The sequence below is a fragment of the Rhamphochromis longiceps genome, linkage group LG10 (assembly GCF_057381845.1).
Source record: "Rhamphochromis longiceps isolate RC_006_pf linkage group LG10, R_longiceps_female_GT1.1, whole genome shotgun sequence".
Classification (NCBI taxonomy): domain Eukaryota; kingdom Metazoa; phylum Chordata; class Actinopteri; order Cichliformes; family Cichlidae; genus Rhamphochromis; species Rhamphochromis longiceps.
The window spans coordinates 25,387,743-25,412,735 of NC_140566.1; the positions used below are offsets into that span (position 1 = coordinate 25,387,743).

General features: G+C 39.0%; 1 protein-coding gene across 1 annotated transcript in view; it reads right to left on the bottom strand.

Annotated features, from left to right (window-relative positions):
- Nucleotides 1–694: 694 nt before the first annotated feature.
- Nucleotides 695–24,993, bottom strand: part of fstl4 (follistatin-like 4) — a 224,057-nt gene continuing 199,758 nt past the window's right edge. The window contains exons 13-16 of the mRNA XM_085421101.1: nucleotides 18,209–18,358; nucleotides 10,486–10,593; nucleotides 5,103–5,212; nucleotides 695–4,907 (exon numbers count right to left, since the gene is read on the bottom strand). Of these exons, the coding sequence (XP_085277227.1) occupies nucleotides 4,208–4,907; nucleotides 5,103–5,212; nucleotides 10,486–10,593; nucleotides 18,209–18,358 (1,068 nt within the window). The 3' untranslated portion in view covers nucleotides 695–4,207. The remainder of the gene's footprint in view (nucleotides 4,908–5,102; nucleotides 5,213–10,485; nucleotides 10,594–18,208; nucleotides 18,359–24,993) is intronic.

Genomic DNA, 24,993 nt, shown 5'->3' on the forward strand with positions numbered 1-24,993 from the left:
GAATTGGCATGAATATTTCCGTGACTACTACCAGCCTCAGCACGTGTTAAGCAGCACACTTAAAATCTTCAGCAATCATGGAAACAGAAGGTCAAAAAGAAGGAAAAAAGGGGATCTTGAACTTATGTCTCATAGTTCATGCAACCACTGCCGCCTTATACAGACTTTAAAGTGAAAACACTCAGTGATCACATTTGTTAAGCAATATGAAGTGACCACTGTTGAATGAGATGACAGCAACGTACTGAGCCTACTAGCAGCTGCTGGCAATGTGTGATTACAAATAATCTGATTTGATAACCATCGAATGACCAGAAAACACCCAAAATGGGTATCAAATGGGATTTCAGAATGCTTGAGTCTATTTGTAATGTAATTCATTTTTTTATACTTGGCACTTGGACAGAATAATATAGAATATAGTTCTAATTACCAGCAAATTTGTGGCCATGTTCACATGCAAACCAGGTTAGATGCAAAAAAAAAAAAAAACCTAAAAAACCCCCCCCAAATTGATATTGACAAAGATTTAAAAAAGGGGGAATTGTGAAGCGCTATAAATAATCAAATTAGTGCAATAGACAAATTAATTAGCTAGCTTATCCCAATTTCTAACAGTAATGAAGTGAAAACACACTTGAATGATTTTTACTATATATTTATTTCGATTTTTTTCTTACAAAACAATTCCCTCATAAACCAGAACACACAAAATGCATAAAGAAAACTGTACAGTCAGTTTTGTCATGTCTGAACGTGTTCTAAACATGAACAATGATATCTACAACAGTGGTTCCTATCAATGTCTATCACACCAAGCGGTTCAGCTCTTCAGCCCCTTACTTTAGGGTTAAAGGAGAGGTACAGAAATAGTCATGTGACACTGAAGGTAGATCCAAACAAACAACATAAGTGAGCCAGTTATGTAGTTATATCAGCAAGCGCAGGTGCAGTCTCTTTGTTCTTGCTCTCCTTGACTCTAGTAGCAATGTTTTACTGCTCAATCGACCTTAAGAGAAAAGCTGAAAGACATGACAATGAGAAGACATAAAAGTGACTTTTATACAAGCAACTGTGAACTGTATGTGACTGTGAGAGATCACCAAGAGGTCCGTGATCATACTGGAGGCCTATTTTCATTACATGCATGTGTTAAGAGTTGTCAAATACTGTTTATTACTTGATTAGAGCCATTGGGAAGTGACTTTGGATGGGATAGTGACTTTAGGAAGCATCAGAGCCAGATTTATTCTTTTTTTTGAGACAGAAAACTGGATTAAAAATTTAAGAAATTTCCATTAAAAGCATGATAGCATAAATGTATGTCAGATATATATTTATATATATATACGTATATTTTTCTCTCCTCAGTGCAACAGTGGTCTAGGAAACATCATTGAATCTTTGCCTTCAGAAAGTTAATTCAGTCATACTTTCATGCCGGAACGGTTTTCATGGCAGATTAGCAGCAAATACCGAAGTCACAAACAAGAAGGACGAATCTGCTTCGTTCCTGTGTTCTACCCTACACATTGCATCGCATTGGGGACTGGAGTAACAGGCACAACTACGTATTAGGAAAAATGATTATTATTTCATTTAGGTTGCAGATACACCACAAGACTCCATTTGGATTTACAGTAGTTTTTTCACACTCAAGCTGGTCTTTGACATCTTGGTAAATGACGTTTAATTATGTCTTTAATATTCACGGCCTGCCATTAAAAGGTCAGGAACTGTTGGATCTCAAAGGCTGTGAGCATTTGTGCTGTGATGACAACATGTACAAGATTTAAATTCACAAAAAATTAACAAAAATATTCCTCTTGCCACGTGATTAAGCATTGATCCTACTGTTTTGTAAAGTACTGGTTTTTGTTCGTTTTTTTAAACGTGATTTAATTACCAGCAACTCCACGCTGGGCTTCGTGCAAAGAATAATGCTTTTACCTACACAAATGTAAAATCTACGCTGTCACAAAGATCTTCAGAACACAGCTTCAAGTCCTGATTTTGTATTAGCAGCGTCTGAATTAATCAAATGTTAAGAACAGCATACTGTGAGAGAAATGCAGAGCAAATTAATTGAATAGTTGCCAAAAAAGGTCTCTAAAAAAGAAGAGGGTCATGTTAAACACCTGTTAAATATGTGAGACAAGCAGGCCAACTGTGGGAGAACGTTACAATTTCAGGTGTTTTTATAACTGATTATAAAAACTGGCACAAAGACCCTGAGGCAGCTGTTGACGTGAGACAAAACTGAACTTGTACCACTTGAAACTCACTGTATGAAAATATGCCTGAAATGTAATAGAACTGCTTGTCATGGTGACTCGATGAATGAACAACTGTTTCACACCAAGCTCATGTTTGATACTTATTTTAGTTACATTCAGTATCAAATGTAGAAGCATTGTGCGACTAGGTCAAATAAATGATTTTTATTTTTTTCTTCTGTGGCAAGTCAGACTGTCCTTACATAATTGGCAGATCTGAAAAACTTTTGATTTATTTATTTTTTTTAAACTTTATGTTCTGTATATTCCACATAACATCACATAAGTGCTTTTCCTAAAGTAGCTTACTAAAAGTCTCACAAAGACAAAAAGGCAAAAAAAAAAAAAAAAAGTAATTACCCCCAAACTGTAGCCAATTTTCATCTACTATGTAAAAACCATCAAAAGTGCTGTCCAAGCTCTGCATTCATATATAGACTGGCACTAATATGAAAAGCCAGGAATGATAAGAGACTTTATGGTTCCAGTAATTTTTGATGGCATTATTACATCTGCAGAGAAGCCGCAGCGCTATATTGCTGCTAATGGATCATCATTATGATGATTAGTGCAAGTGGAAAATGTAGTTACACAGAAGATGATGCAGTTCAACCACAGATAGGAAATATCTGCTATTTTGACAGATGGAGATTTGCTGGTGTTTATTCACTTGCTGCTCTCAGACAGACACTCTAGCCTTTTTAGTTCAAAAGTAGGAATACAGTGTTTAAGTAATAAACACACTTAGTACTTTTTGCAATTTGACAATTAATATTCCTGAAAAAAAGGAAAACTGTTTAATACAGTACATATTGCTGTCAAAATGTATCCCTACTTTTGAAACAGGTTGCAAGACTTTGAAATATAGAATTTATTTTTGTGTACATGCGTGACTTCTTTCCAGAAAGTTTTTTCTCTCACTAATTACCAAGTGAGAAGTGTCTAGTCTACCTGACTTGTTTGATCTTGATGCACGGCTCTCTTAGGAGATCTACAAATGCTCACAGCCTGTCAGATAGCAGCACTGATGCTACTTTGGCTTGGCCTCAGCATATGGGTCAGTGTAAACTGGAGTCATTACCCTGAGGGAATCTGCTAAGTGGTATAAGTGGCATTTTCAGGCTTCACAGCTCAGAGCTGTACTGCAGGTTCAGAATAAATGTGAAACAGCAGGGGACAGATTATAACATTGCAAGAGACCAAAAGATCTACTTTTCATTTCAGGCTAGGCTTCCAATGCAACATCCATTGTCGACGGCTAACGGACCAATTGAGCTCTTTGGACAGACAATGTAAATAAGGGTATTACACGTGTATAAAGCCAACCTCTGCCAGCATTAGGAGAATGAAAGCTTTCAGAGGGAGAATACAGTACAATACCATGACAAAGGCGAGTAAACAGATGGTGGTGGTAGCTTTTAAAAGGACTCAGGACACGCACTCAGGACACTAAAGGCAGACGGGACAGACAGTTTGTGGTGATTATATGCGGCACTGGTGAAAACGACAAACATTGTTGAGATAAACAAAAACTGGAAAGCTTTTTAGTCTAAAAAAAGTGAGCATTGTGCATAGTTCATAGTTTGTTATAACCCCTCTTCAGGTATCTATTTGCTGTGATAACATGGAAGGAAGTGCAATAATGTACAATTCTGTATAGTTAAGTGCACATAGATCACTGTTGCACTGAACGGCATTGACACTTTCTCCCAATATAAATATCACAACAGATTTTCGGAATATTTTCTCAATTACTCTATTTTTACGTGTACTTTTGTTACAACAAACCCAGGCAGGTTTCTCTCTTGCTCAGTCCCAGGGTTGAGTCCACAACTTATGTTCACATAAATCTTAATAATAGGTAATTTGGCCTGATCTTTCCGTTTTCCCCCTAATTCTAAATCTTGTTCACTTTTGTTTTTCCTTGTCACTCATACCTCTCCAACCCAGACAACTGTGTTGCCTCTCTTGATGTCTGACACCTCGCAGTGCGGCGTTCTCTGTTTGCCATTAAGAACAAAGAGGGACTCAGCTGATGGTGTCACCAGATATTGTCCAAACAACCCACTGGAGACAACCACTCTGTTAGGGCCTCCCCAGGGCCAGGCTTGGGGGGCCAGGGGCTGCTTGAGGCTCCGGAGAACCTCGATGTGGCCTGAGGACAGATCGGCAAAGAGCAGGTCCGTTCCTGAGCCCGAGGTGGCAACGGCCACATGCTGGTTGGACTCCGTGAAAGAAGGTTGAAAAACAAGATCAGAGACCGCCACAGGCTCGTCTATTTCCTGGTTCAGACTCAGCTCCCCTTGGAATGACACTGTCTGTACTATCAGCTTTGAGCTCTGTGGGTCAGGTGTCACAATGTAGCGCCCGTCTGGTGACACAAAAGCCTGGCCTGTGACATTGAGGTTTGGCCCAATCACGGCGTCTGTCACACTGTCGATCAGAAGCTGTTGTGGGGCGAGAAGGCTCTTGGTCTGGCACTGGATGAAGTAGAAGCCACTCAGGTGTGTGTAGGCCATGCTCACTGGGATGCAGCTGTTGTTCTTTAGGCTGATGGTCTTGACACGGTGAAGGGTCTCCAGATCAATCTTGTGAACCGCGGGCTCATTTGTGAGAAAGACAAAGGCAAACCTAAATTGGCAAAGTTCACAGAAGAGGTTAATAGCCTTTCTAGAATTTTTGTGCAGTGATTAATACACATCGAGGTTCTCATTATAATTCTCATTTGCTCTTTTCTCCTTTGCTTTAGTGGGACAGCTACGATGAGCGAGAGCAATAAGGTCACCTGTTTTAAGGTGAAAGGCTGCTAAATGGGTACGGATTTACCTCACGTGAGTGATGATGAGGTTAGTTGGAGGAATGAAGAAGTCGTTCACCCTCTGAAAAGTTGTACGTATGGCATGATGTACTTCACCCACACTGGCTTGAGGAATAACCTGTAGACAGTTCCAGAAAAATGTAAAATGAATACAGTATTTACTATCTAACACCAATGCAAATACATTATTTTTGTGGTTTAAACCCTTGAATGTTTTCAGCGTAATCCTTCAAAAGCCGAACTTCACACGGTCTTCAATCGGAATTTTCCTAATTAAGGACTATTTGAGATTTTTTTTAAATTTTATTCACTCACTGATATTAAACATTTCTAAGATTTTGGAAATATACACTATTCACCTTTTAGCTATACAATTCACAGTTTAAAACAACACTTGCTAGAAAACTGTTTTCCATGCAACCATACAAATCTAATTAGAGTTTAGAATGGTGTGTTACATTTCACTGTCTTTGCTGCTGCTGTTGAGCATACAATTGGAAATAGGTTGGGTTGTAATTTCAGAGCAATATCCACATGGATTCCAGAAGTCATGGTTTCCCAAAAGAGCACTGCACTATAACAAGATATGCCTCACTAAACGTAATGGGAATTATGTAGGCTGACATGATCTTAAACCAGATTATTGTAACCAAGAGAAACAACATTCTAACGAGTTGTTTAGGATTCCGATGTGTGATTATTGTACCATAACAACTGTTAAAGTAACCGTATACTTGCTTCACACCTATTCTTGCTAATCTTCTCTGGCAATAAAATTCAGAATCCACTTTAAAATCCTGTTATTAACATATAAAGCTCAGCATGGACAGGTCCCTGCTTACATAGCAGAGCATCTTAGTCCTTATCACTGCAGCCAGCCTCTCTTACCCTGTAACCAGGGTCTCCTCACTGTAGCACACTCTAATTTTAAAACCAAAGGTAATCATCACAACCACAGTCTTCCTCAGCCTATCAGGTTAGCTCAGTCTCTGATTTGTTTTGCACGACTAACTTATACAATCACATTGTATAAGTTAGCTTTCCCTTAATCGTTTCCCCTTTATTTTGGGCCATAGTGGGCAACGATTTGTATGTATGGAAGTGTGCACCTTAGAATGAATGTCTGACTGTAGGGTTGTATGTATGTTTCTGGTTACGTGTCCGTATGTCTGAACACAGATGCTTACTTTAGTTTGCAGCTTTTAGCCAAACTGTGAAGCTTTGTCAGAATGCACTGCTTCTATCTTCTGTAAGAGGAATTACTGTAAGGCTCATATGTCAGGTCTTAAGAATCAGAGCTTGTTCGGGTGACAGCCTCATATATTGTGAAACAGATAAACATCTACATTATAAGACTTGAGCTGGTGAAGCACGGCCCTATCTCAGTTCTCCGTAAAGCATCTTGATTAGTGATGGTTGTCTAAGAAGCACACACCACAATAAAAGCCCCATCTCTCATGTCATACAGCTGGCACTGAATCAGCATGCTTCTAAGGTGCTCGGAGAGCGCCTCCACTTTTGATACAGTCCTGATAAACCACCTTATCCATGAGACATGCTTCATCATGTATGCTGCCATGATCAGGTCAAATCTGCTTGTTTTCCTTCTCAGTTTGCAAACTCCTCTTTAGACACCTAGGAAAATGTTGCTGGAGAGCATACAGAATATTTTTTAAACTAGAAAGAGCTAAGTGTTAAATCGAAATGTCTACGCCTTCAACTCCGAAGCTAAACCTCTACCTGATGCCCGGTGGGGGGGGAAGACTGCATTTCTTCGTCAGAGCTATAAAATCTAAGGAAATAAAAATAGCAGTTTAAGTTTCTTTTGCTACACTACAGAAATACCCCTCAGAAGTGCTCTCTTTTCCCCCACTCTGCTGAATATCTCATCCATTTTTAACAAAACAGATCAGCCTGTTTCTCATTGCTTGCGAGACATGAAACAAGTCCTCATTAACAAAAAGTCATTACAACAGTTGCAGAATACAATGATGGGAGTTAATGAGGTTCAGTGTACTATTACTCATGTATTATTAGGCAACTCTGGTGGTTTGTGGGCTGCAGGTGTTTACAACTTAATGCCAGTGGCTTTCCTTTTGTTATTCTTCATCCCTCGATTTCATATTCATGTACTCAAGACCAAGACTAAGGCCCAGTTGAGTTTTTCTCGGCCACTGCCTTGCTGGCTTATCTGACACCTAAGGGGGATTTTTGAAGCTACTAACCAAGTAGCTTCTTGGTTAGCTTCTGACTCTCTACAACATTCACTCTGCAGATGCCATGTGTAGTTTTTTTCTTTTTCATTCTTTTTCCAGCTACGTGATGTCTAAATTAGATGGCATTCTTCAAATACTCCATTATTTTTCCGCTAATTAAATAAATTTTATGAGGCATTTTAATATTACCCCATGCAACTGCATTCATTGTGCTTTGCTAATACACTCTTTTAGAGTTACTAGTTGTTCCTGGAGAGCAATAAAGCACACCCCGGGTCCAATGAAACTAAGAAGATCATGATTAATGCTTCATGCAAGAACAGCTAAAGTTAATGATTTGCATTTTTTGACTCTGTGTTTTATATCATACATTTGAAAGACACAAACAATTGTTTATGTCAACTTCTTTTAATATGAAACAGTTGCTTGAGATTCTCTTACAAACATGATACAAATTTAGCGAAAATGAGCATTGAGAAAATTAAAAAACATATACATTTTAATAAAATAACCATCAAATTAAAGAGCAAAATATGTTTAGACTTGCCTTCCAGAAAGATATGTCAGAATGTTCTGAACTGATGCCCCTATGGGCGCGACAGTAATGAATCACTGCTGCAATAATTAAAATCCTCTTTTATTACTTTAATTGACAGTACTTCTAAAGAGATGACAGGAAGCAAGTATGGAGAGGGCAAAGAAGCTCAAGCCTCCAGTCAGACTCAAAATAGCTTCATTATGGTTAGTGGCAAGGGTGGCGGATCTATTTCAGAGGTAGTGGGTGTATGTAAAGTTTTGGGGAAAGTCATGGTCTGGGTCGACAGCAAGCAACCTATATGTGAGAGACTTTAAAATAGCAGCTTGGTTAAGGTTGGAAAATTAAAAACAACATGTTTAATGGAGTGACAAATCAAGCTTCTTCATCTGGCAATCCAATGGATGAGTCTGGCAATTGCCAGGAGAACTGACTGCATTGTGCAAAGTGTAAAGTTTGGTGGATGGGGGATTAAAATACCTTTTATTAAGAGCATAAAAAAACTCATTTGATTTGGCCAGCCCAGGCTAAAAAGTTGCTATTTTGCTGTGTGTGAAAACACAAACAAAAAGCAACAAAACCAAAAATAACAAAACAAAATCTATTTGTGTTTTAAATATCTTCTTAGCACATTAACACAGAATGAACTGACAGTCTGGAAGGCTATGACTGTCTATGCCCGGCAGAGATTCCTCCATTTGTCTTCCCTAATGAATTGACAATCACGTTCTCTTCAGTGCTTCTGCAGAATTACTGAGCCATCCTCAAACTTGGCTTCTTAAAAATGCCGCACACACTGAGATGAATGCACACCTGCGTGCAGCCGCACATCTCGAGTGCTCAAATTAACATGCACGAGCAGAGACACGCACTCATACACATGTATGATCTGCCGAAGCGAAGCGGTGCCTCTGGTAGCGACAGGCTGCTGCTGAACAGGTCAATTACATTCAGTCCAAATGATAATGACATTATCAGACCATTTATTTGTGGTGTGATCCATGTGGCCTCCAATCCATTATGCAGTTTGTCTGCAATTGCATTTTTTGATTGATTCCTACCCTGTTCACTAATTATTCATTACTTCTGAACCATGGCAGGAAGAGGGGGAAATGAACAAAATGAAAATAACAAAAATGCATTTTCTGCACAGCTGTTATGCAAAGCTGCTCTTTGTATTTGTTTCAAAATTAAAATAGGGAGAACCATGTTTTCTTCTGTGATGAAAAACATTGTTTGATAGAATTTTCTGCTGAGTGCTCCCCTTAAAACGGAATAACTACACAAAAACACATCTCCAGCTTATGCACCTACACTCTGTGAAGAAGTGCAAGCCTGAAGAAATTGGAAATCTATGCACACATATGGAGTCTGGCCATGTAGATTATAAATCAGTGGAAAACTGTTAAAACCCACGTACAGGCAGTTATCCTTTTCACTACTTTTTGATGCCAAAGCGTAGTGGCACCTTGTGATCCGAAAGAATCTAACATTAAAACTAAAAATAATGATGTAAAATGGACCCATTACAGTATCCTGGAGAAGTGTTATTCATAGAACCATTTCACAAAAAATTGAGAGCTTAAGAAATAACTGGAGTAGGGGAAAAAATCTATACTGAAAATAAGTGAAACACACGTAAATTTGACTGTATCATTATTGCACAATCCTTATAAACGTCTCCAAATCATAAAGACAGAAAACAGGGCCGCACTTAATTACAATGCGGTCCCTTCACCCAAAGAGACAAAGCAGAACAATAAACATGTTATTGTCATTTACAGAGATTACAGTGCGATCCCTTGGTAGCTTTACTCATGACACTATCTTCCACCGATGCACATGCAAAACAGGCAGACCTAAAAATACCAGCCCTTTAAAAACAGCATCATCCTCCATCGGTGCCAGTTCTGGTCTCTTCCCTCTTCCCTCCACCTTCTCGACCCTCTCTGCATCTTCCTCCCTATTCCCTTGTCACAACCCATCCCCTGAGGTGGATTAAATACAACCACACCTGTGATCATTTCTCAATTGTGAAGCCTCCAGCACCAGCAGCCCAAAGGGACGCTCGGCACAAGCCGACAACACCACAGCTGTGAATTGCTGTTTTGCTGGCTTGGTAAATGCTCTAAAACATACATAGATTAGTTTTTGTCACACAAATACTTATCACATAAACAAAGGACGCTGGCACACAAGTGTGCTCAATTAGTTATAAGCCAGGTTTTTCCTCGCTTGGTAAACTTTTTACAGCTAACGCAGATTATACTCTCCCAGGGAACGAATCAAGAGTTGAGAAATACACACCACCAAAAAGCAAGTGTAGACGGATGATAAAAAGCAGGTCTGTTTTGTAATTTTATAGCTGCTCTAAGCTTTGTTTTATGTTCGATGATTACAGTTCACTGATTAACAAGCGAGCCTGCGACACCGATGAGCTCCCTGTTCCTTATTAAAGAAAGATATCCAAAATAATAGCCTGTCTTTTTTTGCAGACAGGAGACAAAACAAAGCACAAAATGCTTAAGTGTCCCTTTAATAGTTAATATCCAGTTCCCTCTCATTCCCAGAGCTGTAATTTAAGTTGAACCATTTAGCTTGTCTATCAAAAGTAACTGCTGCAAAGTACTTCACACTTACCTGAAGTGTTGGGTGGGTTTTGTCCATGTCCCCCCACGTTAGGACCCACACCTGGTCATGTGATTTGTCATAAAGCATCTTTACTGGAAAAGGGTCTGTTGCAACAGCCTGCAGGACATAAAGAGAGTGTGGGACAAAGAAATAATTGTGGGAAATTAGTCCTCTTTACTGGAAAGGAGAATAGCTCATGGTGGTAGAAAATGCAGAAGGGGCAAAACAAATATAACAAAAACAAACAAACTATTAATTATCAGATTAAAGACAATTTAGAGAACATCCTGATCCTTTCATTTCATTCCCAGCAAATGTTTTACAAGGCAGTCTCTGTGATAAAAGGTATCCTGCGCACTTTTTTGATCGCTGTTTTCACAACCAAAATGTTTTATCATATTATGGATGTAATGTGTTTCAAATGGCTTTACAATGTTTCACTGAGATTATAATAATAGAGTGCTGTTCCAGCAAAAAGGGGTGTGGATAGTAGACATACTATGATGGCAAACACAGATGTGAACAAAGTAGGATTTAAAAAACCCTTAAAAATTGGCTTTGCAAATATACTAAAAAGAAGAAAAACTTGTTTAACACTTAAATCCTGCTAACTGCCAAACCTTTAAGACGCTTTTAGCAACATGCTAAACGTTTTGCTTGAATACAATGGAGATAAAACAGGTCAGATTTTTTAGAAGCAGTATAATCTGATCAAAACTAACTGAATCCACGTAACAGCTATACAGTACACATGATGCGTGGATTTGTGACAGAGCAGTATACTTGCTGACCAGAAAATCCACTCTGTAACACATAGAGTCAACAGAAAACTCTTATCACGTCAGGCCACTGACGGAGTGCAAAGGAGATAGGATATACAGATGTAAACAAAACCTGTATAATGTCACTGCTGAAGAGATTTTGGTTAAGGTATCTGACACACATCAGGTGACGAAAGCAGAAAGGGGAAGCAGTAAAAGAAGAATTGAAACGAGAGAGAAGGGAGAGGATGGGAATATACTAAACCTCAGATCTGTTGCAATGTCAACAATGAGGAGTAACACAATCCATTACCCTGCTTCTGGCTGGGTGGACAGGGAGCTGCTGACACCCTCACCAGTGGAGCGAGACCACAAGCTTTTTGTTCAGTAATGGGAGGTCCAGCCCTCTGTTCTGCACTGGTCAGCCAAGTGTCAACTCAGCATGTGCCTATGTATAGTATGAGCAGATGTATGTGTGTGTTGGTTTCTACATAATAGAAGCAGAGGTAAAGATGGGGTAAGGCCTAAATGCAGCAACCTGGAAGGCAGTCATTTAAAAGCCCAACATACTTAAGTGTTATTTAACGGTGGTCTTAAGGTCTGACTTGTTTAAATGATTGTTTTTACAACAAGATATATATATATATATATATAAAAAACTTCTTTGTTTATGAAGTGATCACACTATTTTCTTAAGGATAAAGAACTTGGGGTATGCTTGTTTTGACTTAAAGAAAAGGGATCGATTTTGAGAGCCAAAACCATCCAACGCTGCTGTGCTCTGATTCCAACAAAAGATAAGACGAAAAGGTTACGATGGTAAATCTCAGATATACATTTAAGCGTCCTATTTTTGTTTTCTTAGCATTTTGTTTTTTATTTTGACATTCTTTTTCTCAATCAAAATGGGATTTTGATGTTTGATTTTTTTAGGTGTTTTGAACTTTACTCCACAGGAAATGAAATATCAATAATACATGCTGATTTTGTAATTTTTCTGTGGTTTGGTCTGCCCCAATTTTGGTTAAGAGAACTTTGGTCTAAAGAAATAAAATAAAAATAGATGATTAAGTGAACATTACAAGTAGATATATCATAAGACCAACAAACACAGTAAGTATTTGTTTCAGGCAAGCACACTAAATATTATTATTCAAAATGTGTGTGGCAGCGGTTAAATTCCATGAATCACAATTAAAAATTCCATGAAATCAATTTAAAAAAAAAAATCAGGCATATTGTTCAGTAGTTATTGTTCAGAATATATGTGTCCAATTTTTGACCTATTAGTAGAGTTGCATGGTTAGAGATGTGGACTGCAATCTGAACTGATTCCAAAACACTTCATAGGGCTGCCTTTCAGTGGCTCCACTGGCAGATGACAAAAGAAAAAGATATAGTAAAGGTTGACACATTTTACAGTTTTTCTGCATGTCTTTCCAAGAAAACCCCAAACACAGTGATAACAATCTAAGCTGGCTAGATGTCAAAGAGCTGTAGCAGCAAAAAACTTGAAACAAAGTAAATTTTTAATTCTAGATAGAATCTGTGCTGTAGATGATCTCCTGTAGGTCACTTGACAGCATCCATCACTAAAACAGAAGTACAAAAGCATATGGATGCCATAGAGGACCACTTCTATCATTCAGGAAACTAGAATATTGTTCAGCTCCTTGAGCAAAGATGATCGATCGGGTTTAGAAAATCAAAAATCTTAAACGACAACTCTGTGCAACTGATTTACTGCAGCCTCAAAATGAATTTAAACTTACTATTTAAGTAACTACACAGAGGTTTTTGCCATCTGGCGTTCTTTTTAATTAGCAGATGTGCTGTTTGTCTTTGGACCCAATGGGAGGCTTAGCTGGCACAGGTCTGACACATCATAGTCAAGGTTAGATCCCTTTGTTGGGAAAGATAACAAATGTGCCATTTTCTTGCTTGGAACAGCATGAAAACCACGCTAGCCTCTGTCGTTGTAGCTTCTCCACATGTTTACAACCTTCATCCTGGTGTCTTTTGGGAATTTTTGGATGGGAGGGTTCAGAAACATATGAAGGCTTTCTAAAAAGTGCACAACTTTTCACTATAATAAGCAAATGATAAAGCACCCAAAAATAAAATCAGCAGTTTGGGCATTTCCTTTATTTCTGCTTTGAAATATTTTTCTTTTTCTTTTTTTTCCTGTGGATGGTAATGCTCTGAGGCTATACCATTGAAAACTTCAGACAGATATCATCTTTAAAAAAAGCAAGACCCATAGTTGATTGAAATTTCACTGTGATTCCCATTAAAGTTTCTTTAAAAGTTACCACATTTGAAGGATCTAGTGCATCTCCACTGACTCAGAAGTGAAGCTGTTGAAATGGTTTATCATTTCATGGGGTAATAATTGAAATTTAGGTATCAGGCAAAGACTTTTTTGTTAAAAACAAATATTTTAAATGCCTGTAAGCAGGCACATTGTAATGCACCCAGATGTCTTTGTAATTTGTGCTGAATGTTTTCCTTTTGACGCATTACGAGTATGACCACAGCATATCACCCAGTCTGTGCTGATGGAGATTCTTTTATAAGGTACTGCTTCTACTCCATGGTGCAAATCACAAATGTGCACCTTGAAGTGGTCACAAGAGCATGTCTAAAGACCTTACAGACAGGACATGACAAGTTTGACCACAGCATGCTGTGATGAATCTGGCAAGCTGAAATGAGGAGGCAAGCAGCCGACAGCGTGCACAAAAGGAAATATTGAGGGGAAAAGAGTAGTGTGCGTTTATGTGTGTGTGAAGTCCCTGAACTAACAACGCCAGTCTGTGTTTGCACGGGGACTTTTAAAGGAAAGCATACACATTTGTTTTAATGATCTGGTCTCTTATTTTAGTTAGGCTGTGTGGGTGTAAACACACAATCCTGAATTACAAAAATTACTGCTGCAGCATTTACATGGCCTTCCTGAATTGTGTGCAAAACCTTTTGATCACACCTAATATTTAGAACACCTCTATTGTTTCTTACCTATAAGCTTTATAAATACCAGAGGTGTGGACTCGAGTCACATGACTTGGACTCGAGTCAGACTCGAGTCATTAATTTTATGACTTTAGACTTGACTTGAAAAAATGTTCTAAGACTTGTGACTTGACTTGGACTTTTACACCAATGACCTGGGACTTGAATTGGACTTGAACCGGTTTACTTGAAAAGACTTGATATTTTACCCCAAATATAAAATTTAACATGCATATTATAGAGATTGAAAATGTGACGTCATTCACGGGTAGAACCGCAAAGGATTCTGGGAACTCGTGGCAAGCGATACTAGCGCATGCAGGCTTTCAATTAAAATCAGTTATACAGCGATAAAAAGAAACACAAAAATGTCAAGAAGCCGTTGTATTATTAACTGCAATAGCCGGTCGCATGACAGCCACGGGAAGCCGACGGGTAAAGAGATCGGTTGTTATCGGATTACGTCGTTGAAGAGAAATTGTTCAAGCCATGTTTCCGAAGTAACAAAGACACGACGGATGGCCTGGATCGCAGCCATTCAAAGATCAAATATAACATCCCAGAACACTCCAGCTCACAGGTTAGTCTGCTCCAAGCATTTACACGAAGGTCAGTGTTTTTTAGTACTTAATACGTCATTTTCATAACATAATTGGTGATACAGGTTACAAGCAAGTCTGGCGCTGAACAGAAATTGTCGCGCTATGCTCCTTTATTTATTGTGCATAAATAGTGAATTGTCCTGACACAATATTGCGTTTCGCTTCTGTTATTATGGTACATTGACAAAAACACATACTTTTATTCACAGGATAAAACAGGTTTTTTGTATCACTAATTGCCCAGTACGATTACAGCATACAATATTATTGTCACTGCTACATTTCTGTGATGGGTACCAGAAATTATTTCCACTACTAATTAATTACCGTTGAGCTCAAAGGTCCTATTAATAAACGGTTAAGGAATGTGTATTTATGACGACAATTTGTGAGACTGGTAAACTTATGATACGTACGATGGTCTTTACTTTCTACACGGTGCATTTCAAGGTCCTGTACCCATCCGTCGGTAAACTGTACCTGGGCTTGTTGCAGTGACCTGAAGTTACTAAACTTCATGAGTGTATGCACTCACTCCAAGAACCGTATGATTATAAATATGCATATAAATATGCTAAGATGAGATAGCTGACTTCATCTAACTAGCAAATGTTGTCCAGGCTACGTTGGTGATACAGTTTTTTTTAATGTGTATGATATTTTTGTCATGCGATTTTAAAGCTGGTCCTACAACCGCATCCAAGAATAACATGCAGCGTATCTCAGAACTGTCGGTGAAAATTATTCTTGGAGCTAGGTTTAATTGAGCTGCATTTTAAAGAGGTGCAATTTCACAATTTGTGTATATTTTCTAAGTTCACTATTTTGTCATGTGTTGAGAAAAACACAGATTTTAAAATTACATGGTCTAATATTTACATTTAGCATAACTGCAACATTATTTTTTCTTTTTTTTTTTAAAGACTCGAAAGGACTTGAAATTCAAAGTTTCAGACTTGTGACTTGACTCGGACTTTTACACCAGTGACTTGAGACTCGACTCTGACTTGCCTGACATTACTTGAGACTTGACTTGAGACTTGAGGATAAAGACTTGAGACTTACTTGAGACTTGCAAAACAATGACTTGGTCCCACCTCTGATAAATACCATTTAAATACCATGCCATTTAGACATATACATACCATCTCATGTAAATCTTGAGGAGACTCAGATCAAATCATTGGCAGCGGTTACTTGGTATCAAAGAAAACAGGTCATATTATCACCCATTTCATACAGTTATTCTTCCACTGAGAGCATGTTTATACTTCAGATATTTATTTTCTTCACTCCTTCTTTTAGATAAAGTCCTTTCCAATCTTTTGCCTACAGCTCAGCTGTCTGACTGTCGGCTACAGACAATATAAACAGATCCTAGAGACAGGTTTGAGGATTTTGTTGCAGAGCACAGAAGACTTCCTTCACTTATGCTTTTTGGGATGTTTCTGAAAGGTGAGACATTGTTAGGACACCTTTCTAAGATTAGAATGAATCGATCATTCTAAATTTCCTATTTGATTAACACACACACACACACACACACACACACACACACACACACACACACACACACACACACACACACACACACACACACACACACACACACACACACACACACATCGTTCATCCGTATCCCTCTGCCTGTGCTTTGCAGCCTGCCACCATCTCTCCTGTCTTAAAAGAAATGACAAATGTGTCTTGTGACAAAGGATGTCTTGAGATAACAAAGAAAAAAAGAAAAGGAGGATGCATTAACCGCCTGCACCCAGAGGCCAAAGAGGATCTTCAAGAAAGAGAGGGGGGAGTGGAAGAGGCAGGGTATTGGGAGCAAAGGACAAAAAAGCAGTTTTACAGTATTGGATGAAGTTAAAAAAAAAAAAAAAAAAAAGACAAGGAAAGCAGGCAGCTGATCACAGCTTCAAGAACCACTTACTGTAGATGTGTGTCAGAATGCTCAAAACAGTAATATGCTTTTATATTTGATCTGGTTTAAAATAACATCTTAATACGAAATAAAAACATATCCAGACTCAATCAAGTGACTACTGAGAACAGATAAGACAGATAACAGTTTTGGATCTTTGGTTCCCTCATTTTCTTATCCCAGACTTTAGTTCATTTCCCTTTCTTCTTTCACCTCTTTCCTCTTGAGTTAGGCCTATTTCCTCTCATCCTGCACCTCAGTATAAATGATGCTGACCCTGGGAAGGACCCCTGAGGGATTTAATCTCTAAACAGCCATTACAGGCAAGATAAATGGTAAGGCAGCTAGCACCCACCTGGGCACCATATTGTTCCTTGAAGTGCATTTGATTTATTTTACCTTGCATGTAGCTTCTTACATTGGTTGCAGTTCAGTAGTGTGTCAAGTCTGAACTCGGTTTGTCTCACAGTTTGATGTTTGACATATAGTGTAACTCTGCTTGAATGTATCCCTGCTAATTTTAAAGGTGTTAATTTTTTTCTTATTTTTCCTTGAAATATAGTATACTTCAAGACAGGCAGACAAAAGGTTTTGACACATTTTTAACAAGTGAATGTCAACTGTGTTGACTGAATAAATGCCCATCACATTATGATTTGCCAGCTCTATATGTACAGTAAGTAGATAATCCACGATAACTGTTACTGATGACTTGTGTGCAAATACTTGTACAGTGGTCCCACGTTTATCACGGGAGTTACGATCCAAAAATAACCCGCGATAGGTGAAATCCGTGAAGTACGCAACTTTATTTTTTTACAATTATCATAGATGTTTTAAGGCTGTAAAACCCCCCAATACAAACTTTATGCACTTTTCTCAGACAGGCATGAACATTTTCACACTTTTCTCTCTTTTTTAAACACTCTCAAAGTTCAAATCTTTGTAGAAAAATTTGACAAGCTGAACGCATTCTGTACTGTACAGGAGACACGGCACGAGATTGACTGACAATGGTCTACAGCCACGCAGAACACAATGTAAAAAACGAAAATAAAAGTGACATGTTGTTGTATAGCAGTGAAGTTAGACCTTCTCATGTAGGACTCTGTATTACAGGAAAAAAATATTAGACTTACATTTTGTTTTAATTCCATTTAAATAGTACATAAACAGTTTTTGGTGATTTTAATGATCGGATCAGTTATGCTGAGCTAACTAAGGGGATTGGACTGTAATCAAACATACCAGAGCCCAGGCTTAGAGAAACTGTGCAGGCCTTATTTTCCTTACATTACCAAGCTTACATCAGCACTAGTATCTGTAGCAGTTAGCAGCATGGAGCAAATTAAAATGACCCTTTAGCATGTTGGATATTTGTCTTTGGTGTGTTGTGACAGGCCTGTCTTATAACCTGCTCCACCCACCTGCACCACCTTCTGTGCTTGAATATCGACCACCAGCACTCGGCTCTGGAGGGGCTGGGTCACATAGATGTACTTATCTCTGATGTTGACTGCTGAGGACCACACACAGTGTTGAGGTGACACCCCCTCACCTTTAGGGCACATCTCCTCCTGGGAAGAGCCAACAGAGGAGAGGAGGAGAAGAGCAAGAGAGGAGGGAAAAGGTTGGGAGGATTTACTGGTGTGTTTAAGATCGGCACTGTGATGCTTTTTATTGTACTATTCATCCATGGTTACCGCTAGGTTAAAAAAAAAACTTTCTTTTTCCCCTTTAATGTCACCATGTCCCTTTTATGAAATAATAGAAAATGGTTAAAAAAGAATCTAATTTTCAGAAGCCAAACCTTCTGAAATACAGCTGACAATTCTAAATGAAAAGTCCAAAAACATAAGAAAGATCTGAAAATCTACACCTATAAGGAGCTGGCAACTGCATTTTTTTGCTTTTATTTACTCTGACAACTGACAATTAAGTCTTGACTATACCAATAACAACAATATTATTTAAATTAAAAAATACAAAGCACATTATTTAGCATATTAAGGTGCATATCTTTACTACTGCTTGCTTTATTTCAGTTATACTTTTAATGATTGTCTAAATGGCATCTGTAATAACTATTAGTCATTCTGGATGTTTCTCTTAGAAAACTAGTGTTTGCATCCTTAACATTTAGAGGGCAGACTTTGCAGTAATTTCACTCAAATATCGACTGACTCAACATATGTCCCCTGCAGGCCCTGTAGTCCACCGTCTTTGCTGACGAGACAACTATGCACACACTCCCTCACTTACATTATACTGATGTAATCATTAATGCACACACAGAGGTTGTGTTCCCAGAGTTGCCACCTCCTCTCCACCTCACCAAAGTGGAGAAACTGCTGTTTATAGCAGGAACTGGCTAACACATGGCCTATTGAGTTTGTATTGATCTCTAATACAATTACAGGCTACTGTAAAACCCAAATCCCTCAAAAGAACAAGAACTTTTACCATCTAAAGCGCCCTGCTCGAGGAAAAGGATGTTCTCTAGTGGATTAAAAACCCCAGGTATATAGTCTATATGCTCTGTAGTTGTGAGCTGTTGACTAATGGACATGAGTAATCCTATTACGTTTAGTCAGTTGAGGAGTCATCCAATGACATCAGAGAGGGAGGAGGAGGAAGGATGGCCTCGATCTAGGTGGCAATTTCATACTGGACTGAAATGAAGAACTATAGAATGGACTTAAAAAAATGGAATAAATTAATTAAATAATTACAATATATATTAAATATAACTTACTTTTTATAATTTGGCTTGACTATATACTTACTGACATTGTTTACTAAAAGATGAGCATCTATATTAAACAGCATGAAAAGCTAAATGGCATTTTGAATTTAGAATCGATGATTAGTGTTAATCCACTGCTTGTCATTTTAAATTATGCAATTCAAGGTTTTATCCAACATTTGAACTTTGTGTTCACACGTGGCAAGATGGCGCCGGTGTGTGTGGCTGCTCGTCTGTCACTGCCAAGTTTGTTCCTGTTTATGTTATTTTTAATTTGTGTCATCCATGAAACAAAGTCTCTGCTGAGGTATGATCACCAGACACTATTGGACCTCAAACCTGTGGTCCAAAATATTGTGTCCTTTGGAGCTGGTGGGCAGCAACCCCTGCCCCCATTTGCATCGGAAACCCCGGGTTACCTGTACCGGGTTCCCACGCTACCTTCCCGGCGAAAGCGTCCTCGTCGCCGGGGTAAACGAAGCGGTCGCTTGGTAAAGCTAAAGGTTTACCTAAAGAATTATTCTGCTGTTTTCCGACCAGTGCATGGATTCTTGCCAAGGCTGTTTGCGTCTCGGCGTTTTCTGGATCCTGTTGATGCCTGTTTGGTGCCTGTGGTCGGCTTTGATGATCATGCTCCTCGGCCTCGCTGCCCATGCCCTCCCAGGCTAAACCTCCGCTGTCAACATTATCGGAATCTGAGATCGCTGCGGCGGGTTTCTGGACCCCCTGAACCCCGAGCGCCAACTCCAGCTCCCGCTAGGATTGGCCTGGTGAACGCCAGATCACTTTTAAACAAAACTTTTATTCTTCGGGACTTCTTCCGTTCCCGTGATCTGGATTTTCTGTGTGTGACTGAGACGTGGCTGAGTGTTGGTGAGTCCAGTGTTCTATCTGAACTTTTACCTGTGGATTGTTGCTATTTTAACTCGCCACGGACGTCAGGCAGAGGTGGAGGCACAGTGACTGTTTACAAAAAGGATTTTAAATGTAAGCAGTGTTTTCTACAGCCTTCGTTCTCCAGCTTTGAACTTACCTCATTTGAGGTGAGTCGTACAAACCCGATTTTCTGCGCTGTCATCTATCGCCCCCCGAAATACAATAAGAACTTCATAAACGACTTTTCTGATTTTTTTAGCTGGGATTATGCCCAACTATGATAGTGTTCTTATTGTTGGAGATTTTAATATACATGTATGCTGTCCTGATAAGCCACTGGTAAAGGACTTTTTAAGCCTTATTGACTCTTTTAGCCTGGTACAGTCCGTACGTGGCCCTACACATGAGCACGGACACACACTGGACCTTGTTCTGTCATATGGTCTGCCTGTCACTGACTTGGAGATTTGTGACTGTGCACTCTCAGATCATATGCCTGTGTTATTCAACGTTGGTTTGACATATACCGCAGTTAAACCTGGCGCTGCTACTCGGTGCTGTCGGGTTATTAACCCCGCCACTGCTGCGCAGTTTTCTGCTGCTTTTAATCAGCTCGGCGGGCCTTCTGACTTTGTTTCCTCTGACACAGAAGACCTACATTCCTGGTTTAATTCTTGCTGTCAAAAAATCATGGACTCTGTGGCTCCTTTAAAAACCAGGCAGCTTAAGGCTAAACCTGAGCCTTGGTTTAATGAGAGCAGTCGTGCTGTTAAGAGGGAATGTCGTCGAGCAGAACGGAGGTGGAAAAAGGATAAACTGCATGTATCATTTCAAATTCTCAAAGACTGCTGGCATCGCTACCAGAACACTGTTAAAGAGGCAAAAAGGGAATATTTTGCAAATATTATTTCTTCCAACTGTCATAACCCACGTGTGTTATTTAGGACCATTGACACTGTTCTTAATACTCCTTTGAATGTCTGTTTGGAAGTTTCTCCTGAGATTTGCAATGATTTTCTGAACTTTTTTATTGAAAAGGTTGTCACCATCAGGGCTCTTATCACAGCTCCTGACTCTGACCCCTCTGTCTCTGTCCCTTGCGCTGCTGTTTTCACTCAGTTTGAGCTTGTGACGCTCTCCTCTTTAGAGGATGTGGTTCGCCATATTAAGCCCACAGGTTCCCCACGGGATCCTGTCCCTCCACAATTCTTTAAAGAAATTTTTCCTAGTATACAACAGTATGTCCTTGACATTATTAACAGCAGTCTGTCTTCTGGTGTGGTTCCTGCAAATTTCAAACATGCAGTAGTACAGCCACTGCTTAAGAAACCTGGCCTTGATCACACAGTTTTAGCGAACTATAGGCCTATTTCCAAGCTGCCTTTAGTCTCCAAGGTTTTAGAGAAAATTGTTTTTAGTCAACTGAAAGATTTTCTAGATGAAAATGGAATCTTTGAGGTTTTTCAGTCAGGTTTTAAAACCCTTCACAGCACAGAATCTGCATTACTAAGGGTTTTTAATGACATCCTTCTGGCATGTGATTCTGGTAACCATGTTGTTCTTGTCTTGCTTGACCTAACTGCTGCCTTTGACACAGTAGACCACAATATTTTAATTTCTCGATTACATGATGTAGTGGGTATTGGTGGCACTGCACTCAATTGGTTTAGGTCTTATTTGTCAGATAGAACTTTCTCTGTCAGCCTTCTCGGTTACGAATCGTCTTCTGCTCCTCTGTCATGTGGTGTCCCACAGGGCTCAATTTTAGGGCCACTGCTCTTTTCTCTGTATCTACTGCCTCTGGGTTCTATCCTTAGAAGGCATGGGATCTCATTTCACTGTTATGCCGATGACTGCCAAATTTATTTGACACTAAAACGCAAGGATGCCATCTCCATAAAACCTCTCTTGACATGTCTAGATGACATTAAAGCTTGGTTGGCTCGAAACTTTTTAAATTTTAATAAAAAGAAAACAGAAGTGTTGGTGTTTGGACCCAGTGGTCCCTGTGAGTCCTCCTCTGTTGTTTTAGGATCCCTGGAAGTCTATTTTAAATCTGTTGTTACTGACCTTGGTTTTAAGTTGGACAGTGATTTTAAATTGGACAACCAAATCAGAGCAGTGGTGAAGTCCAGTTTTTATCATTTAAGGCGACTGGCAAGACTAAAATCTTTTCTTTCGAGGCAGCACCTTGAAACAGTGATCCATGCTTTTATTTCTTCCCGCCTGGACTACTGTAACTCACTTTATGTGGGGGTCAGTCAGTCATTGCTCTCACGTCTGCAGCTGGTTCAAAATGCGGCTGCACGACTCCTAACAGGAACTCGAAAAAGAGAGCATATAACCCCTGTGCTGGCCTCTCTGCACTGGCTGCCTGTGTCTTTTAGAGTTAATTTTAAAATTCTTATGTTTGTTTTTAAATGCCTACACAGTCTTGCCCCGCCTTACCTCTCTGAGCTTCTTCATCCCCACATACCCTGTCGGTCTCTCAGGTCAGCTGACCAGCTGCTCCTGGAGGTACCGAGATCCAGGAGGAAGCTCAGAGGGGACAGGGCCTTCTCTATTGTGGCTCCAAAATTATGGAATAATTTGCCCATGCATGTTAGAGAGGCCCCTTCACTGTCCACTTTTAAATCACGTCTTAAAACCCACTTTTATTCCTTGGCTTTTAACCTCAGTGAGACTTAGTTTCTTTTTTAGTGCAGTAGTTATTTAATTAATGATTTCACTCTTCTTTTATTTGTTTTTTATTTATATCTCATGTAATTTTATTTTACAGTTCCAATGTACAGCACTTTGTGTCAGCTGTGGTTGTTTTAAAGTGCTTTATAAATAAAGTTGATGATGATGATGATGATGAGATTTCTGGTGAGCTGTTTGGGAATAGGATGTAGACTGGCTGGCCACTTTGTTAGTTACACTTGTTCAACTACTCAATAATACAAATACTGAATCAGCCAATCACATGACAGTAAGTCAGTGTAGGTAGGTACCGGTATGTCGTTATTGCCAAGATGACATGCTGAAGTTTAAACTGAGCATTAGAATGGGAATGAAAGAGGATTTAACAGATTCTGAATGTGACATGATTGCTTGTGCCAGACAAGCAGGAGGATACTAAGGCTGGGTATCGTCACTGATTTCTAGAATCTAATCGATTCGGGGAAATTTTGCCTCAGACAGTCAGAAATATTGTAATTCTGATCACTTATCAGTACATATCCATATTTTTATATCTATAAAAAGAAAGCTGACACTTGTGAGACTTCATCAGATGTGTACGCATTACAGCAGATGTCTTTGTGTCAAAGTAACAGAGAATAAAACACAGAAAAACATGAAGGAGATTTGATAGCTGCCTTAAAAATATTCTGCAGTAGAACAAAAACGAAAGAAAAGCATTAATCAACATCTGAACATTACCTGATGCTGCTGAAGTGAAGCAGAGCAAAGTTACAGAGGTTTTATTAAAGACACAGCTAAGCATTTTGCAATTTTGCGTAATTTTAAAAAGTTAAAAAAAAAGAAAAACAGTGGCCGACAGCGCTGCACACAACGGTAGACTGGTGTGTAATAATAAGCAAGTGAATAATGCAGAAAACAGAGATTTTTAGATGGGAAACTATTCCTGAGAGAGAGAGACGGAGAGCTCTGCAGGAAGTGTGATTTTATTGTGGAATAAAACAGCAAAAGTAAGACGGAATTCATGACGATGCTTATGTGAAGTGAAATGTGAAGCATAGTTTGGATCTTCTTTTGCTGCTGGTTCAGTCAATATCGTTTGGAGAGAGATAAAACCTGCAGCTTCAGAATCCAGCGCAAAAAAAAAAGACGTAAACACAGTTGTTGAAATTTTGGGAGGTTTAACCTGACATTCTGGTGTTTCGGGCAAAATACATTTATATTTAAAAATTGATTCAGGATTTTAATGAATCAATATCACATTATCCAAGCGATAAATCGATAATCAAAACCCACCTCTAGAGGATACATCTGCAGCAACTGCACAATGCTGTTGTGTAAGTAAATAAGTAAATGCTTATTAGCTACATGTAAATCCAACACATTTTTAGAAAAATATAATATTAAATATCTTATTGAAGTATCACACATGAAAGTCTGTAATAAAAAAAAGGCAAGGCTGTTAATCCAAACCTAACCCTGCCCTGAGTTTCTAGTGGAGTGCTATCGAGTACAGATGGGTTACTAAGACCTGCATACTGGCCTTTAAGCTAACAAATCCACAGAATTAATGTTCTTTCTCACCAAATTTGCAAAGGGTTAGACATGTGGAGACGGCGGGACCCTTTTACAGTGTGTGGGGTCCTCTCTCTTCAGTGGTCAAGTAAAAAAAAAAAAAAAAGTCACTGCTGCATTATGTTTTTATTTTGACGGCAGTTACAGAGATGTTTAGTTTGTTTGTTCTGTTTGATGTTTTTTCTGGTTTCAGAACAATGAAAGGGTGTCCTGATTTACTCCCTATACTCAAAGATCTTGAAGTTAAAGGACAAAATGCCCGAGATTTTAAAAGATAATTGCATGTTTCCCTTATATAAACACCTGGTACCTCATAGTCATTCTTTGTATTAT